General features: G+C 40.8%; 1 protein-coding gene across 1 annotated transcript; it reads right to left on the bottom strand.

The window, feature by feature from the left end:
* Positions 1 to 1,071: 1,071 nt before the first annotated feature.
* LOC147796485 (membrane metallo-endopeptidase-like 1) lies at positions 1,072 to 18,889 on the bottom strand. The gene is made up of 23 exons (XM_087146999.1): positions 18,686 to 18,889; positions 14,971 to 15,118; positions 14,462 to 14,554; positions 13,668 to 13,829; positions 11,939 to 12,022; positions 11,506 to 11,726; positions 11,017 to 11,088; positions 10,467 to 10,532; positions 9,369 to 9,485; positions 8,798 to 8,863; positions 8,435 to 8,571; positions 7,991 to 8,213; positions 7,391 to 7,489; positions 6,894 to 6,971; positions 6,416 to 6,525; positions 6,148 to 6,206; positions 5,733 to 5,784; positions 4,028 to 4,095; positions 3,579 to 3,709; positions 3,313 to 3,378; positions 3,097 to 3,183; positions 2,669 to 2,745; positions 1,072 to 2,471 (listed from the first exon to the last, which is right to left on the bottom strand). Exons 1-23 carry the CDS (start codon positions 18,728 to 18,730, stop codon positions 2,369 to 2,371), a joined length of 2,364 nt encoding a protein of 787 aa, XP_087003125.1. The 5' UTR covers positions 18,731 to 18,889; the 3' UTR covers positions 1,072 to 2,368.
* Between the last annotated feature and the right edge of the window lie 807 nt (positions 18,890 to 19,696).

Below are 19,696 nucleotides of genomic sequence, written 5' to 3'. Positions count from 1 at the left end.
TGCGTTGCGCAGGCATCGCGTGGTTTGCTCGTCTCCCAGTGTTTGAAGGGCTGATGGCGTTGCACAGATTTAAGTGAAGGAAATTATTATGTGAAGGATTCTACCAGGTTCATTGCCCGCTACCGGTTCCTACGTTCGGAGGACGTTTGTAAGATGTCTGTAGACTACATTCAGGACGGGAACCAGTCCACTGAACAGGGCGTAGGGAATTGCTGATTGCCTTGCACAGATTTTATTGAAAGAAATTACGTCATACGGGGTCAAAGCTAGACGCTCGACGCGCAGAGCATTGTGGGAATAAATCGCTGCCAGGCGCGCGAGCTCGCTTAATACGTTACACAAGCAGCGGTTACCAATTTGATAGTTTTTTCTTTTCTTCCTCATTGCTGAAACTATTCTCACTACACTTTGTTCGTTCATCTAAAATTGATCAAGATAACCATCGATTTGAAATACATCGCTAAAAGACACGTGATCAGTGATACTTAGAAGATAAATTACCACACTGTGATTGTACCAAGGCAGTGCTTTTATCATACAACCAACAACTTTACCCGTGCCCAAGCATTACCACTGATGATCCAAAAAAAAATTAGATAGGCCTAACGCTTCGCTGAAAGTAAGTGAGAACCTGGTGGTCGCAGGTCGTGCACAATGTAGCCAATCACAATGCAAATCCAACAGCCCTTCCCAGCGCCCTGTTCGGGGAACATTTTTGCGGGTAGCTGGATCTTTTACTCGGGGTGATTGATACCGACGAGATCGATGTTGAGCAATTACAACAACCTTAGATACGAAGTTGTTCGTTCGGTCTAGTTCCAAAATTTGACAACATGTGGGTGTGCTATTGTCTGTACAATCAACAATACAAGCCGTGTCGCCGCATTAATTCCGGAATATTGGTCTGACCAGAGACGGACTGTTTTTTAGCCCAACGAGTAACTGAATTGTGTCACTCGAGTTGAGTCGAGTCATCTGCTCACATGTTGACTCAGTCCAGTTGAGGGAGTTTGCTGTTGGGACTCGAGTTGAGTGGAGTTGCCAAAAAGTTGACTGGAACTCTTGTCCTCGTGATGGGTCTCTCAAAAATGTTTACTTTAATAACAGGGAGAGTAAAAACCGAGCTTAAACTGAGACATGAACTGGTTACATGGGGAGTTAAAAAAAGAGAAGCACAAAAGACAATTAAAATTATGCGTTACAAATTAGCAAATGAATATAAGTAAGTAAAAATGCTGAAATAAAAGTAAAATGAGGAGGATATGTATCAAGTGAACAAAACACATTAAGACTATTAATTTAAATAAAAGGAGAATTTTGCTTTAAGAAAATCTGTAACCACTGCTGGACATGAAATGACAATATTACCGCAGTCAATCGAAAATTTCGGAGAGAAAATCAACTCGTTGAACATATTTTAATTAAAACCCTCTGAGTAACTGTAGGAGACCGTGCCTTAGCAAGGGCGACCTCACCCTTTTAACCAAGCCAAAAAAATCATACCGTGTAGTCAACGGTGTTTTATGGTAGCTGCATGTGATACATACTCTATTCCTAATAGAGACATCTCTATTCCAGGAATAAATGTTAACTTGGCGTGTCTAGGAGTAGAGACATCTGTAATACATGGATTAAATGTTAACTTTGCATGCCATAGAATAGTAAACCAGTGTCACACCGCACCTATGTGGAGATAATGTACTAATAAAAGTCCCTTTTTATCAATCAGTATTTAAAGACAGCTAAGTGAAAGAGATTCGCAAAAGGAGCATTATAAGAACAATTAATTGGCGCTATTTTACATCTGCCACAGTATTCATAACTCAGTACCCCGTCTCCTAAACTTACTTAATTTTCTGAACAAGTAAAACTAGAAATCGAAAGACGTTGCCTTCTTTTCCAAAACTAGCCTGAAGAGTTATGCATCTAAAGTATGTGTAGTATCTTGAATATGACACACAGTGAACAATTCATAATATGAATGCAACAACTCTCATTGCCCGTAATCACCAAATTCCCAGCAAACCAAATGTTTACTTTGCATTATGCTCAGAAAAATAAGAAACATTGCATAAGAGATATCTACGATATAACTAAAACAATTTAATCATTACTAAGCAAAACTATAATAATGCAATTGGACGATCAAGATAAGAGTGAACAAGAAGTATCTATACTTTAGTTCTAATGCTCATACGAGTTTACACCTCATGCAATTAATGATTTATCAAGTTGTTATGAAGGACAAGTCACTAAAATACGCATTTATTTCTTAGTTTTGTTTAATGTTTTGCAGTTGTAAGAATAATTAATATTTCTTTTAATTTTTAAAAATCTGAGTTACATTGGCGTATTTTTCTGAACGAACTTAATACCAGACTTTGCATTTGACGTCTGGGTTCATGTAGCTTCCCGCAGGGCAGTTGAATGCAGCGTGAAACGCTTCGTTGTTCTGCAGTGGACCAATGACTCTACAAGAATTAAACAGATTGCTTGTTATAAGCACACTAGTAACTGGCTTGGCAAGAGAGGACACAGCACTTGCCGAGTTAAAACATTTGGTCCCTTCATGTTACTTTCCTTGTATTCATTTACTCGCAAAAATTATTGTATAACGTTTGGATAATTGACTCGATTGCTGAGAATCACGTAGGAGACATTAAACAACCTGTATCGGTCGGGACTGTGCACTCCAAAGTCGATGTAGTAATCCACACCTTCAGGTTTGAACACACTGCACGAGAGCTTAAAGAAAAGAGGAAAACGTTTCTGTTTCCTGATTTCCTTTTCGAGACCTTTCAAATACTTCATATAAATGCATATTGCCAACCTGTTTCTTTTTTAAGCGCCATTTATGTGGAAAATCGAACAGTCTTCTATATTCACCGCATGCATAGTTTTTGATTCGGCACGCTACAGTTGAGCGTGGGCTAAGTATTGGAAAGACGATTCGGCAGCTGTTTGTCCCGCTGCCAACCGACAAGCATGCATGGCGTCACAAGATCTTTTCAGATCTGGAAGGGTCTTCTCCTTCAATTTAGGATTCAAAACAGTAAAACATTGTCGTACAGTAGTACGTGAAAGTCTTTGCTTTACCTGAGAATATGAAAGGAAGAACATCTGCTCCTCGGTGAAATCAACACCAGGAAGTCGAGGCTCTTTAGGAATGTTGTCCATGTAGGCCTTTCGAAAAGAAAAGATATATAAATGCGACAAAATTAAAAAAAAACATGATTGATACCTTTGGGCTTTGAAATTATACATGTAATGTTGATGTACATGTATGTGTGTGCTGTGCATTTGTGGTGATACCTTATACGCCTCTCTGAGTCCTCCGGCGTCAGCGATGTTTTCACCTTGCGTTTTTGTACCGTTTAGCTGTAAAAAGTAGCAGATTTGCGTCTTTTTACTAATTTTTTCTCCTAGGTGCAGAAACTGTCGCTCTCATTCAAATCATTGGATAACAAAGAGGCTGTTTTGTCATGGCAAAGAGGGTCTTGATGGGCAGGCATAATTTCGCAAAATGGAATGCAATTGGAAAAAAAACCGGGAAAGATAATCCACAATTCAAAGCTTACGTGTCTGCCATTTTCTGGCATAACAAAGCCGGAGTATTGATCGATCATGCACTGGGCTTTCTCTTTGAAATTGTCAATGGATTCCTGAGTCCACCACTGCCTAAGGATGCCGTCTTTGTCGAACATTCTTCCTGTAACAAGAACAAGAAAGACACGAAATTTTGCATGAGTCCTCCGGAGCATTCTCCCGTTAATTAATCATGCATATATAGAATCAGTTCCTGCGAAAGTGCGTTGTAATTACGCCAATGTATTACTAAAATTTAAAAATGGTTTATAAGAAAAGCATAATTTAACAAGTATCTCTTTCCCCTTTTAGTATATTAGTGAAGAAGGAAATGACTCCCAGAAGCAACATAAAGCTCACGTATGCTTCGAATTCGGACGTTTTACCCGTGATTTATTCAGACATCCATAATCTTCTTTCGCCTTGCATGGCGATAACTCACCATCGTTATCAAAACCATGTGTGATCTCGTGTCCAATGACGCTACCTATACCGCCGTAATTGGAATACCTAAACAGAAAATTTGGAAAACGCTGTGTTATCGTGGCCAAAAAAAATTAATTTCTTTGAGCCCTTCCCATCAGTTTAATTTGCATAGTATAAAGCTAGGTAGTATGTTTCTTTATTCTCTTAAAATAATCATCACACAATTTACGTATAGAATTCCAGGTTAAAAGGAGTTTTTAATCCAACGGTGTCGCAACAAGCCTTTATCACATTCGCATACTGAATATCCAGTCCAGGAAATTTCATCAACCGCTTCACGATCTTCGTTGTGTCACCGAAAGCTGTGAAGATTGTATGTTTCACTCTCATTTCGCGGTGGTGTAAAGTCTTTTATCGGCTTAGAGACAATTGAGTGTTATAAGAAGTTGGATTTGCAATATTACTGCGTGATCCATTTAATATTTGCTTACTTATTCTATCACGTTTCGGAGCATTTCCACATGGATGCTTGTCCACCTAACCGCTTGTATTTTGGATTACCATTTGCCAGTTGCATTAGATACGTTTCCTGGCGTTTAGTCTCGTTAATTTGATGTTTTAGCACCAGAACACCTCTGTAAGCCTTGGTAAACTTTCTATACCTTATCAGGTTTATATTCTTCCATATTGACACTTATGTAATTTGGAAATGACAGTGGAAGACATCATTATATTTGCTTTGATACCACAGCTTATCATCCTCATAGCACCTAGTGATTGTCAGTTTCCTAGATTTATATGGATACCTGTGTATTTATTATAAACATATTTATTATGAACATTTAAATTGTACTTTGTGTCTACTGGGATTTAATTCATGTGTATTCGTGTTTAGACTTTTACTCAAAAACATTCACTTTAATTTTAATATCAGTTTCAGCAACTTCACTTTACGCGAAGTTGAGTGAATAAATTAACTGGGTAGGCATCCTGGCGTCACTTTGTCATTCTTTGGCATTCGCGTAGAAATAAGTAAGATGCTGGGTATTAGACTTGGATAGTAGGCTTCTGAAGTTTTTTTACAGTAATTTTGCTCAACAGCCTTGATTACACTTTCAGATTTACAGAAGTCGTATCGATAAATTCTGTAACCTTAAAAAAAGTCGAAGGCGTAATATCCCCCCTCGACTGTTTTCCAATATCGCTTAAGTGCAAATTTTTGAGGAGCTGAGACTTTAAGAGTTTTAAGATTAGCTCTTTGCAGTCATTTGGACACCAAATTGGCAAAAATCGAACACATAATTCTCACTCAGCCAAAAATGTATACTTTTTTCCACTGCGGTGCTGAATGCACGCATACTGGCGCGCAATTAGCCATTAATTCAATGACCGTAACGTGTGATTGAGTTCAAATTTATCATTTGTAATGTTAAGAAGGTTTTTGTACATGCATTCTAGATTTAAAAAAAATCAGGCCTGTTACAGCCGAGTTCTTGATGGAGTTTACCCCAGCTCCATGGGGCCAACACTGCAGAAACAATACAACACATTCCAGCAACTTGAAAATGCATGGCAACTTGGATTCCAAGCTTTATTGTTGTTGTTTTTCCATTGTTTTGGCCAAGTTGATAACAGATTTACAGACGTCAGTTCCAAAAGATTCCTGCATGGTAACAAATAACAAACTCATATTGTTGGAAGGCCCAGATGGTAGAACTCACCAGGGAAGATCCTTATGGTAGAAAGGTGGTTGGAGGATGCCTGCCGGAAATACTAGAAAACAGACGTTCAAGAACGTGAAATTGGTGGGTATCAGCGTTGTGAGTCGGATGACTGGCTGGTAGATTTGGTGCTTGTTTGAATTGTTTAAATGTATGGCAGGGCAGGACAGTTGGTGACAGTGGAGTGAATGGCCAGTTGGTAAGTGGGTATGACAATAACTGCTAGATACGTGACCGACCTGGTTACACAGCTATATTACTTTGCAATTTCGCAGGTTTTAGGTATTGGCCAATAAACAGCTCGTTGGTGTTGAATCGCATTTCCTGATCGATCGGTTAAAGCTTTTTGCCATGATAATGGCTTGTGCAGAGGATGGCAGAGATTTATTAATGAGATTCAAAGAACACAGCTTACTCATTCCATTTTTGCCGAGATAGTAGAAAGCATTGACAACAGCTAGTCCAACCTGCCACCTTGAAACAGAATACAATCGAGTGTTTAATACCAGAAACAACTTTGAAGTGCTCGTAGCCTACGCAAACAGGCTTGTCCAAGGCACGTTAAAGAGGCGTTCAAGTTTCCTTGCAACATATTCTCATGTGTTTTTTATTTAGCGATTACTCTTGTCCTTTTTTAAACACTGACAAATCTTATTCCTTGCAAAATGGTACCACATGCTCACAGTGAGGTTTCAGTGTCCACATCCTCCCGTAGGAGTGCCAATCGGGCCTGGGAATTCCATTCACGGTACTTCAGGTTGTTTTGGAAATACTTGTCGTCCACGGTAGTTAGCTAGGAAATCAAGATATTGTCTATACAATGCTTTATTACCTTAATGACCATGCCCTGCATTGTAATTATTTGTCTCAAGAAGTTGCAGGTATAGTGCTCTCACATCGTGATACTGCATGGTGTTTTAAGTAAAGAAGAGCATACAGAACACTGTTTTCAGAGAAGCATTTTTCCTGGGATATATGTATCAGAACTCTTGCCGAATCATAGGCTTTAGATATTAAAGTTGATATCCTTGACCACTTCTCAAGGGATTCTATCGCCGTACGTAAAGTAATGACAAATAACATATGGATACTACAACGCTGTTATTCGATATGGATGTTCTCTTAGCATATGTCACGATATCATGATTATGTCCTACATACACCAGCGTACTCCTCGTCAAGTTTAGCGTTGTCCTTTATCCACTCCGGGTAGCCAATTTCAAAGGTCATCACATCTGCCTGAAGGTCAAAGGAAAGGTTAACAATTTGCAGATGCTATAGGTCTGTACAATACATCGAACTGAGACAAATACGATCAGTGGAAAGTTAAGTAGTCATACCTTTGATGTTTCTGAACAGCAACTAGTCTGACTTTTCAAGTGTAAGGTATGGCATTCTAGTGTTTACAGCACCATCCTGACAGTATTTCTGATATCAAATCGACTTTCGTTTTTCCAACTGATTACAGGGATCTAGATTTTTGTATAATACATTGCTTTATGTGTCACACAAAGACTTACCTTAGTAATTTATATAAATAGGTGACTAAAATTGAAATGAATACATTTGTTGCAAAGCTATTTAGGTTCAGGGATCGGTGTTCGATTTTCATGCAAAACTTTGACCACTGACCTGACGTTTATGACATTTGCACGAACCTTTTCAGCAGCTTTGGGCTTATCTTCCTCTTGGAGCCAGTCATTCGTGGTCAGCATGGACTTGAAAGCCGTCCGCAGATTGCGAATCATATCTAGGGCCTTCCAAAACAAAATTTTAATAAAAGAAATGTCTTAAGTTAAAATTACAAGGAAACATATGTACATCCATGTACTGCTACAAATATAGTTTTCTTTTCCAGATCACAAGTTGCATGTGATGGCCTCGAGAGTCATTGTAAACTGACATCAGTACGTCAGTTGACTGCATGTAGGTCTTCTGTAGGCCTCTAAAGAGATTTATTTCAGCCTTAGAGTAAGCCATAACTTTTAGTCTAAGAACTGTTGTACGTTATTGCTGTACATTTATTACCATGACCACAGATTTCTTGTCATGTGTGTGGGGGGGGGCGATAATTTCTGTAAGCTCAGCATCGCCTCCATATCAGGTAAGATCGTAACGCTGGCAAATGCCGGTGGTGCAGGCCAGGGGTGCGCACAGTGACTTGAAAAATGGGCGGGGTGATTACACTGTTAATACCCCAGGACAAAAAGAGTGTGGGGGGGATATCCCCCTCCCCCGGGATATCTGTTATTCCGTACCTTCTGCTTTGCGTCCCCAGGAAAGTAATTATCCACGTACATCCTGCCGCTGATAAACTTGTAGTGGTCATTGGCGTTGGAGACGCACGTCTTCCAGCGGGCTGTTGGAGCAGTGGTGCCGTCGACAGTCTCCTGGTGTTTCTGTTGGATGGCCAGGAACGTCTCGTTCATGAAGGGAATCATTTGGCTAACAAGCCGCCATATCATGTAGTTGGCCTTGACTCTAAAAGAGTAGATAATTATTGATAGTGTTAAGTTTAGTTAAGTGCATGTAACGCTTTATTGCTTAAGATTAATTATGCATACGATAACGGTGGTATGAATCACTCCGTTATAAAAATATAATAGTAATTAGCTTTCGTTGATAAACCAGGTTGGTAAAGTGGTGACACGACATTACGTGGGTGCATTTTTCATATTGTGAATTCATTTTAGTCCTCCCACCTTGCGTCTTGATTTACGAGCCACAATGTGACGTTGGAAATGTAGCTAGGTTTGTTATTGACGATGGGTTCGTCCACAGAAACACCAGGTTTGACACTTGCTGGCAACATCAGATCGTAAAAGCGCACCCAGTCGATCTAGAATACAAATCATAGTTTTCTACGAATTTAGATAGGTTCAGCTAGGTCGAATTTCAAATATGCAAAACACATTTCTGAAGAATTTGGCGATTAAGCCACTATAGCCTGACCTAAATATTACTTGAGTCATTCCGGTATGGCTTGGCCAATGTATCTACTGATTTTTCTCATGAATTAAAGGCCAACTTGGCAACAGATTCAAAGTTTTGGTGGGTAGCTATACCTCATCCAGTCCGATTTCTCCTAGAGTAGTTTCGACCCGGCTCTCGTCTGGATGTAGAGTACTGAACTGTAGAAACAGTAACACAAAATGGAATTCAAATTTAGTGCTGGTGCTAACTACCGGCACGAATGGTCCATTCATAAAGTGATGGACGTGACTACATGAACTGCCCATTGCGCAAAATACCTTCTCTTCATTAAAAGAAAAATGACTGCAAAGCTCAGGCATCTCTGAGCACAATGCCTTCACGTACTGTAAAGCATTATTAAGCCCCAATGTTGCAGTTTGTAAGACTATCACCAATGGCCCATTCATATTGTGATGAAAGTGACCACATACACAATGCCTATCGTTCCAAGTACCGTCGTAGCCAAAAAAGTAACTTCAAAACATTCTATATAATTTTTAGCTCATCATCTCCATGCACAAGGCTTTTAAGTACTGTAACACAGTAGATCGTGTTTTTCCTTTTTGGCCCCAATGTTGCAGCTTGTAAGATACAAGGCCAAACTTATATAACTATATTTTTGTATAGGTTCTGTCTTGTACTATATCGAGGAACAATAAATACATTTGCCATAGTTGTTTCAAACTCGATGAGGTCCTTCATGTCTTGCGTTGCAACTGTCTCGTTTGCTCCAAGTGCCACAGCAATGTCGACCAGGTACTGAAAGTATGCTTGCCTCTTCTGAAAACGTGATAAGATGAATAATGTTAAGACCTAAGTCGATTTAAAGTAGCCGCTGATTTTAAGGTATTGCTGGGTAAAGGTTGTGTCCGACACATTCTTCAACAGTTACTACCATATCCTATGTCAGTGCGTACCATACACCCGTATTCAGTACCAACAAAGACCGAAATAGCAGGCCTATTTTTCTTTAAGGCACATTCAAAATCTTTTATAAAAATTCCCTCTGCCGCATCCTCGACAATAAGTTTGGATCCTAGGGCTGCAGTTGTATTTCAATATCCGTCTCAAACTAACTTAACGTTAAAAAGCTACGGGTGGAAAGGCTTGCGGTACCACCATGCGGAGGAATATAGACTGACGACGGATTGAGCACGCAGTCCGAAACGTTGAGTATATTTCCAGTTCTTTGCTTCGAACGGTGCTACCGCAAGCCTTTCCACCTGTTGCTGTCCTTCACCACGAATAGCCTGAAATTCCATCTTAAAAAGCCAATCGATTATTATCCACGGCCTCTCGTTTCCCAATGAAATTTTGATAGCAATTAGCTCCCTACATTGGAACAAATACTGTTTAAACGGTTTGGGAAACAATTGCCTTACTCAGGTAAAATTTGAAGCTGTGCATGGTGGACAATAGACATAGGAAAGGGCTTGCGCGGACACCATGCGGATGGATCTCTTAGGACGACGACCGGAGCAAACTGGTCGAAAAGTCCAATTCACACTCACTGGTTCTTATCAGAACCACACCTGTTGAAAAATAGATCCATCTGGGGGAGGGGTGTCCACGCAAGCATCTCTTTCATGGGCGGAAATCCCGGGGGAAGGAGGTTACCTCCCACTTTTTGACCTGAAATATAATTATCCCCCACCCCCAATTTTTTTTTAATTACTGACTATGCGCTGAGCTGAAATCACCCCCCCCCTCTAGACACACGTGACAAGAAATCTCCGCCCATGCTCTTCCTAGTAGGCTTACTTTGGAATACCGCTCTTCCAAGAGTATCTTCACCCCGTAGTCATCAGGCTCGCCGCTTTGGTAAATCTGTCGAGGAAAAAGTGTCATGTAACATCTAGAAAGCCCATGAATTAACGAGAGAGATCGCAGTTCTGACTGGCATACTTGTCGGCACGCATTTGGCGTGAGATAAGCACCAGGTATTACTTATACAAGTAAATCATCCCCACTGCCTCGCTTGTTTGACTCGGCTCACACAACAACAACAATCACTATTCCCTATCACCTATTTCCCGTTTGAATAATCGAACGCACCCAATGATGACAGTTACGTTGACCCGTTGGGCTTTTTCGTCACTGCTGAGGCTTGTATGTACGCCGGGTGCCAATAAAGTTAATAGCGGGACCTTATATAATCTTACTAATGGCAATGTGCGAAACCGTGGACACGTCTTGAATCGGCATATTTCAAGACCATGCAAATTACTACTAACTTGATTAAAGTATGTGCCTACTATGAAAAGAATGAGAACTCTAAAGGAGACAAATCTACCATAACGGGTCCCCTTACCAAACTCTTGACCTCTCGCAAATGTGTGTTTTCGATCTTGGTCCGAGGAACCACGAAGCGTGGTGTGTATGCCTAAAAAATAATTGGAAATTTCTACAACAATGAGACAAAAAATCACTTTTATGGTAGCCTGTATAGTTTTCAGAGATTATAATCGAAGGGTTAAATAAATAGCTGTAGACTGTATAGTTATCATTGATTATAATCGAAGGGTTAAATCAATAGCTGGTAGACTATATAGTTTTCATTGATTATAATCGAAGGATTAAATCAATAGTTTACAACAATACGCTTTTCCTCTATTCAAACATACGTATTCAGGCTAATTATAAAATGGATAAAGACGCATATAAAGTCCTAATTTGAGATCCAGCATTTCCCCGCGTTATCCAGTAATACTCCATCTAGGCTGCCAAGAATAAGAACTTCTCACCCCCCCCCAAAAAAAAATAAATAAGATCGCAAAAGTACATATCCTTCATAGCTCACAGCCAGCTTATACTTGGCTGTGTCATTGGGATTGGACGATACGCCTGTGGAAACGATCATTTCTACGCCGTATTTGCCCCTAATGTCGGCCCACAGCTTCTCAAAGTCGAATGCGGACTGGTTCCAGTTCCCGCCCGCCGGGTTGTCTCCGAGGACAGGCCAACCGCCGAGCGATGTGAGCAGGTCAGTCAGAGGTTTTGCCCCAAGCTCGTTGATGGCGTCTGTTGGGGGATGAGGAAGTAAGATGAAAGGCGACTTGTCAAACAGACTGTAAGGGTAATTGAGGGGCCTTTATACTTGGAGTTCACCATCAGTGGGGTAAGACTTTAGGATCTGTGTGCAAGATAAATTCTCTATCATATCATACTTCATGGCTCTGGTAGAGCTTCTGTCGTAGCCATAAACTTATTTGCTACCGAATGCAGTGACTTACCCATGTCCTGACAAGACTTGTAGTCATTCCTAACGATGTGATACGACTCGGGCTCGCCATCACTCGGGCTTTGTTCAAACAGAACTGGTATGAATAAAAAGTTAACACATGGAGGGCAGTGTTGTAGTCGAGACCATTACAAGACCAGACACAAGACCATGCACTAGACCATGGACAAGACCAGTTACAAGTAACAGGGTGAACAATGACAAAGGATCAATGCCTTTGTTGCAGTTCATTTGAATAGCTTGTGCCCTGAATTCAGACTGGAGGTCTTGTGTTGGTCTTGTGAAGTATTGAAGAACAATTGAATTTCTTTAACGTAAAAGGGTCATTTAATAGGGAATTGGTCATTGTTACCCACATCATGATTAACGTGGCAGCTACTCGTGGCATTTAGGCCTATAAAAAATCGTCATTTTGGGAGTTCGGTTCCGCAGGAGAATGCTCAGAGTAAAGTAAATGCGTCGATGTAGCAAACAAATCTGGCGATTTCATGATGTCATAATACGGCTCTCCTCGACCCAGAGTTTCTTAACTTTGCAGGTGTGATAGAAGTTTTATAGCACAAGAATAGAGAAAAAACGGTTAAAGTAAGTTAGATGTCATTCTGCGCAAATGGTCACGGCCAACTTTCTGAAATTCATCAGAACTTACTCCGGTTCAAATTGGGACGGTCCAACCTTATCATACGATCCATTGTTGATCAACATTGTCGACAGATAAGCAAATCTCTCTCATTGTTCGCCCCGAAATAATGATTCAGTCATATAATTGTAGAGCCGTAGTGTGACGTCATCAAAACACGCTTCTATTGGATGCTCCCGACGACTTTCGTTTTCAGTTTGCCTGATATGGAGGAGGACTTTAACCCGTGCTTTTGACATCAATAGCAATGTTTATTTAGTTTTTACATACCAGACTGTTTAAACAAAACTCAATTTCATAAAAATTGAAATCGTAAATTACCAATGGGACTGAAGTGATGGAAGGTTATACAAACAAGTTCGGACTCCCAAACACTGCTTCAATAGGTACAGCGGCAGTAACAATATTAAATATCCATGGTAATTGCTACGACAGCAATCTGGCTTAAACGTTGATAGCAATGCCCGATTAATTATGGCTGATTATGACACCTGCTGTGTGAATGTTAATGACATTGAGAGCGGAGATGACAGTACCAACGATGAAAATAGTGTAAAAAGCGAAAAATATGAACTTGGTCACCAAAAATGCACCTACCTACAATAACTGTTACCAACGGGCGATTCAAAATAGTGCGCCTCCAAGAGTTTGCAACGGGTTGGCCATTCACAACGTGCAGAAATGGGCCGTTTTCCAATACTTAACTTCGTCTCCGTCTCGGGCTTCATCCCCAAAACCAATCCCCGATTTTGGGCCTGAAGCGTTTACATTAAATTGAATTACTGTAAGTTTTTGGTTCTCTTGCATCTCATTTGATGTTTTGTGGCACTATTAGACCAATTAAGCCGCTTACAGCTTCGAAGTCAGGTAGTAAAAAACAGTTGACGCTTGAGACGGAGCCGAAGTTGAGTATTGGAAAACGGCCGTTGTCGATTATTTCCAAACGCGCATTGGGTTGACAGATTTCGCGCATTGTGATTGGCCAACGCGTTGTAAACTCTTGGAAGCGCACTATTGTGAAACGCCCGTATTGAATCGAGAGTACGTTGTCCCATTGGTGAACTGTTCCACAGCTACTCACCTTTCAGTTTGCTTTCAAGATTGTCTTCGACTAGATCAAAGACAGAGAAACTGGTCAGGTCGTCTGGAACTGTGTAGCGCTCGTTCCAGCCACCGCAAGCGTATTCGAAAAAATTGTCACAGGGATTCATGTTCGGATCCATACTGCTCAAGTAAACGTAAGCTGAACAAATAAAGAAAAACTTTGTGAGTACTGCATGAAAATGAACATTCTGAGTCCATTAAAGAAGCACGTTAATCGGGCTTTAATGCATGACCTCAAGCCAACATGTATGTTCGTTAAAAGGTTCTCTGTAAATTTCTGCCAAGAACTGAATCAGTACACAAAGTTTAACTTATTTTTTTATACGTACCCCGAAACTCGACCTGGAATCCTTAAAGTAATACATGTATCTGGCTCCATAGCTTTTGGGGAGGGAGTTGTTTGTGTGGGTTTGGTTTGGTTTGGTTTGGTTGGTTGGTTGGTTGGTTGGTCGGTCGGTCGGTTGGTTGGTAATTTTTTTTTGTTTTTACGAATGCCTTCCAAGGTCCAAAACCTCTGCGCCGAGTTAATGTCCAAGGGCTTCTTTTCAGATCTAAAACTGAAACTACCCAGAGCCAGTGGTTGAAAACATGAGAGTTATAGCGAGGATTATAGCTAGGAGACACTTAATAGGAAAATCGGGAAGAAAATATCAACATCAAAATAGATCATACATGCAAAACCGGGATTATAACAATGCATTGGAAGTATCGGCTAATTAAGTTTCACTGAAAAGGCTAACTTTGTATGTAATCTAAATTATGTCTGTATACCGGATTCATAGCACTGCTTTGTGGTGCAAATTGGAGTGTCTGTCAACTCATTCAATTCGTTTGCGATGTTGTTCCTCTGCACGACGAACACAACTGTAAAAAAAAAAAGAGTCAGCAGAAAAATACTTTGTACCAAACAAAATTCAGACATCAGTGGTCCGTGGAAAATGAAAAACGCGTTCGAACATTATAGGATGTTGACAAAGTTCGGTGTGTTGGTAAAAAATGACCAAAGTCAGATGAATAAACTTCTATAGTGATCCCCAAAGACTATGAATCAGCCATTTCCAAACTCAGGTTCGTCTTTGACGGGGGCTTCAAGTGGTATTGAAATTATCTGAGGTTCTTCAATGCGGCGAGACACCTCAATTTAACCCCCTGGGGTAGAATGTATTGTCCTTCTCACAGACAAATGGACCAATGTTCATAAAGAATCTCCAAAGATGGAATTCAAGATATGGTTTAGAATTGGCTAAGTTGGCTAAGCTACCGTTATTACGACGACTCACCGGTGGTGACTGTCAGGGCGACGGTTGCTGTCGCCAGTATACCTGTCAAAATCAGAAGGTTCTTGCAGAGCCTCTTGGAAGTCACACCAACCCCCACAACCAGCTGGGCGTTAGAATCAGTTCGGCTATCCTGTGTGACTCGATCCATCTATAATGAACGACGGAGTGAAAATGAACCCTAGCCGTTGAGGTGAGAGATGGAAACAGTTGCCTAGCCTCATTTTTTGAAAGGATGGCCAGTCACTCCTCATAATGTTATAAATAAGCACAAATGAAGGAGTTTCGTTTTTTTATACGTTTATTAGAAATTAAGGATTGTGAAACATTTCAGACACTACGCCAACCTGACTTGGGGAGTCAAGTTGGCGTATACTATAGTGCTTCTCTCCTCTGCGGTCCGGGTTCAAATCCTTTCCCGATCTACACATGGTTTGTGTTTTATTAATAATACATTTAACGCATTACTAAAGGCTATCTGAGGCTATTTTTGAATACCGTTTGTAAACATGCGGGGAGTTTAGCCATAAATTTTTACACGATCCAGTTTGGATCGACATGAAAAGGATTTTTTACATTAATTGAGTTAAATTTGAAACCAGGCAGTTTTCAATGGAAAGATCTTTGAGAAATGTAGGCCTACACGGCTAGCGACGACCTTTAACAGGGACATGCAGGGCAGGAATTATATACACGCTGGATTACGTTAGTCTGTTTTTAGTTTTTGTCTCATGTTGAAGACCTAAGGCGTATAACTTTTGTCCCCAGGGGTCGTCGGTGTAGGTCTTCTCGGGTGTTTCCACACTTGTATCACAAAAAATCCCCAAACGATATCACTTCGATCATTTCAACAGGCTGCCACCGACATATTTCATATAAGGTACACCATGATTGTAGCATTCTATTGTCTTTCTGTGAATGATGAAGTATTGAATACCAATTTCCGTGAACTCACGGAACTCACTTGAGTACAAAGAAAGCTGTTTTGTCTTCAAGCCTAGTTTTCTCGTTAAAATGAAAAGAAGCCGTCATAAATAACGTACATTACATTTTTCTGCGGCTCAAATCTTTACACAAAAAAAAAATGGAGTAAGGTCTTTTTCTGATTTTCATAACAACCATCAACACATTAAAGAATATTTGCAGTAACCAGTTTGGTTTAACACAGGAAAGAAATGTCGAGTTTATTACTCAAAAAACATACGCTTCAAAATGTACAATAAAACCAAATGTTTCAACAACACGCCAAACACTACACGTAAGAACATAACAATTACCACGAATGAGAATGTTTTAAAATGTGAATATGAATAGACCTGACCATCAGGCCTCGACCAATCACAGCAGTGTTTTATGTCCTACACACGTTTACAAAAGTCCAACATACGTGCAAGCGCGTATTAAAGATGCGCGCGGCTGAGAGACATAGTTTATCATTGTAGAACACTTCGTGCCTCTAATGAGCGGGGCTTACGGATTGCTCTTGTGTACTGCACCTCATGTAAAAAAAATCGACTGACGTTCTGACGATATCTACTGGACCCAGTAAATATGTTCATTCTCTTAAGCTTCATCCATGTCCTCCAGATTGACAAATGTGTTCCTTTGATGCCGTATGCTATTGTGTAGTTCACAAACAGTTAGCATCGCTGAAATAACTTTTATTCATGATGGCTGAGGACGGTTTTGAAACAATAGACAGTTCCCGCAAGTTAAAGGGAATACCCACGGAAGTCTATTTTGGATAACGTGACATGATAACAGCTTTCTAACTTAGTCTGAGGAAATTGACACGGAATGGGCACAAACACTCGTTTTGTCACTACTGAGGTGCAATGTCTATATCTAACGTTAGTAATTCCAAGTAATAGTTGCGATAGAGTTCCTCCGATGAAAGTTGTACTTACAACACCCGTAATGCAAGAAACACGTGCTGCAGCAAATGATCTCTTGTGACCTTGAGATCAGCGGATCAGCTGCTACATAACGCAGTCAATCTTATTGAAGGAGTCTTTGTACAATTCCCTATGGAAGCACAGCCAAGGCATTGTTCCCCGACCCCCCCCCCTTTTCCCCTTACCGGCTGTTCTAAAAAAAATGACTTTGTGTCATTGGCCCAAATAACCTGAAATTAAAAAAACCTGCACAAAGACAAAATAGTTAAGAGTGCATTTCTTCACTTTCACCTAAGAGAGCGCGTAGCATGCACTCACAAATGCGGCGCGCGCGATATACATGGCATAACAACGGTGAGCCGCAACACATTTAAAACTTGGAGTTTCTTCTTTCCTTTATCTTTGTGCTTTGATGGATCGTTGTTGCATTTTGTCAGTATTAGTAAAAGAATAAGGAAATGAGAGAAATCCCGCAAGATTGTCAAGATCGTTAGTTTTTTTCTGTACCAGAATGGGCCTTTCAAATTCAGAAACGCGTCAATTTTGGACAGTTATGAGCCGAAATGCCATGGTGCATCGTATACGATGAACTCCTATACAAAGCAATTGTGATTGTACACATATACACATACAGTATAGCATTGATACTCATCTTTCTTTTTCTTTTACTTGTAGATTTCGTTTCTTTCATTTGTACAATCTGTCCATTTTCCGGCTGCTATTTTATGTTATCCTAGAGCAACGCCGAAAGCACACGCAAAAACCAACACATATTATATGCGCATACACAAGTACCAATTCGGCTGTCGCACACTTTCGACGCTGTTTGACACGCAACCTTGCACGTTTATACAATTACTTTACGTGATGGCCTCCAGGAAAGATTTGCTTCGTGGGTTCCAGTGTCTCGTATTTCCCTCTTATGAGGACACTGTGATGCCAACGCTCCCAGCCAAAGTGCTGCGCAAAAAAACAAGTCGCCACAGGCAATGGCACGGGGTTGGTGTTCTTCCAACCCCACCTGCTGCATGAAGCCTGGTGACACGAGTAGGCCTTTGCCAGATGGCAAAAAGTACACATGCGTCTGTCATTTAAATTGGGGAGATTGAATAGGCCTTCTTTTGTACGAAAGAGCGGATGCGGGGGATGGCTAATGAGAGAAAATCTTGTTTTTTCGGTGTCTGTCTGTCCAAAAGTGTGTAAACAACCTCAAAATGAAGTGTACCCCACGTGCAGGTCACAAAAGGTTACATGAAAAAAAAAATTGTTTTTCGATCCATCTTTGGTAGCCCCTCAGCGTGACACGCCCCGCCTCGATTTAGATTCCACACTGTCTTGTCCCATGGGCAGCAACAAAACAACGAAATGAACTCATCTTATCTGCCTGAAAAAGACTATTGTCCGACTTCACTGCCTTTTTCCAAAGCTCTGCGGGCAGTCTTGTATTACTCTTGTTAAGCTGGCCCCCTTTTCATCACCATAGTCTGAATAATCACATTGGATTTATATTCCCATAACCCAACCTAGTGAGTAAAGCGAACTGGAACAATCTTTAGACAGACAAGTAAGTTGTCTGCTAAAAGTCAGTCATGGCTCAGAACATGTCGCCTCAGGCAGTTTCAGCAGACAGGTTCATGTGTAGAACCTTCACCACAGTATTAAACTGTCGTCGTGGGATGCCACCTTCTACGTTGTAAACAGCACTCGAACACTGGACGTGGAATCACGGTTCTGTGCTAGTCGAGTTCTTCGAGTTCAGATTTCTCTTTTTTCGTTATTATGCTTGAAGATGAGAGTTATTCAACCCAAGAATGGATTCTTACCTCAGTTTCGGGCGAAACCAATGCCTCCTTAGGAGGATGCATCATTCTTAAGTGCAGGGGAGAGGAAGGCCTCAATTCATAGTAGTCTTTGGTCCAAGACGCCGTTCGCAGTGCTGCGAGCCGACAAGCCTACTGTCTGTGCAATTACTATGGCTCATAACTTATGCGATTCATTGTCAGAGATCCCTCTTTTTATGCGTACCAGCCCGTTCGCTCGTCGCCACGCGCCAGAACAGGTGGACTGGTCCCCGTCCTGATCATATATGGGTCCAGACCAGTAAATCAGTTGCCATAGACAACAGTGATAAATATCCCCCACTTCAAAAAATCCGGAAAATACAAGTTTCACAGGTGTTCAGGACACATATCAAATTAAAACTCACTTCCTCATCTTTCATATTCCTTTCGACTTTCAGTGGCTTTTGACTTTTGGAGATATTTCTCTCCCGAGACAATCACCCCTAAAAACAGTCAGGGGGCCCATTGCCATTTGGAAATTGATACCTACACTCCATGGCAAAATAGAGCAGTTTGGAGGGCCCCGTTCGGTCTGATACTTTCAGAAATACAAGTTGACAGTCCTGCCCCTGCATTTCATCCACTTTTTAACAAACCACCCAGTCCACATGCCACAAAGGCTCTCATAGCAGAGAATTTGAAAGTGTACAAATCGTGATTTGATCCGCGCAGGCACTTTTGGACCTGCAACCTTAGGGACCGGTAGCTAGCTGAGGTTTACCGTGTGCGGCTAGCCCTGTCGATGTCCGATAAGGATACTGAAAATGTAGGGTTTTGTCAGGCCAATAACACTACTTTAACATGAACTATGTTTCAGCGCGGAGGCAAATTAAACACAAGCACATATCTTTGCTAAGCGTCTGTCGATCACAATTTTGTCATTAATTTTTCAATGACTTTTCACTGGCAATTTGTTACAAATCAGTGGTTATTGTGATAAAAGTAGGTAAATAAAGTGGGTAAATAAACAATTTATGGTGAAGTTATTTTCTG

This window comes from Acanthaster planci, linkage group LG16 (genome assembly GCF_054643075.1).
Source record: "Acanthaster planci isolate LZ-2023a linkage group LG16, COTS_SCS, whole genome shotgun sequence".
Lineage (NCBI taxonomy): Eukaryota > Metazoa > Echinodermata > Asteroidea > Valvatida > Acanthasteridae > Acanthaster > Acanthaster planci.
The sequence above is the reverse complement of the archived record's forward strand: the minus strand, read 5'-3'. Positions and strand labels throughout refer to the sequence as shown.

What these genes read in the sequence shown, in the direction of transcription:
- LOC147796485 (XM_087146999.1), bottom strand. Translation starts at nt 18,730, where the DNA reads ATGATGCATCCTCCTAAGGAGGCATTGGTTTCGCCCGAAACTGAG. An exon ending in ACATGGTTTTGATAACGATG is followed by an intron (nt 3,710 to 4,027) that starts GTGAGTTATCGC and finishes TTCTTGTTACAG; the next exon opens with GAAGAATGTTCGACAAAGAC. An exon ending in TCTTCCTTTCATATTCTCAG is followed by an intron (nt 2,746 to 3,096) that starts GTAAAGCAAAGA and finishes CTTTTCTTTAAG; the next exon opens with CTCTCGTGCAGTGTGTTCAA.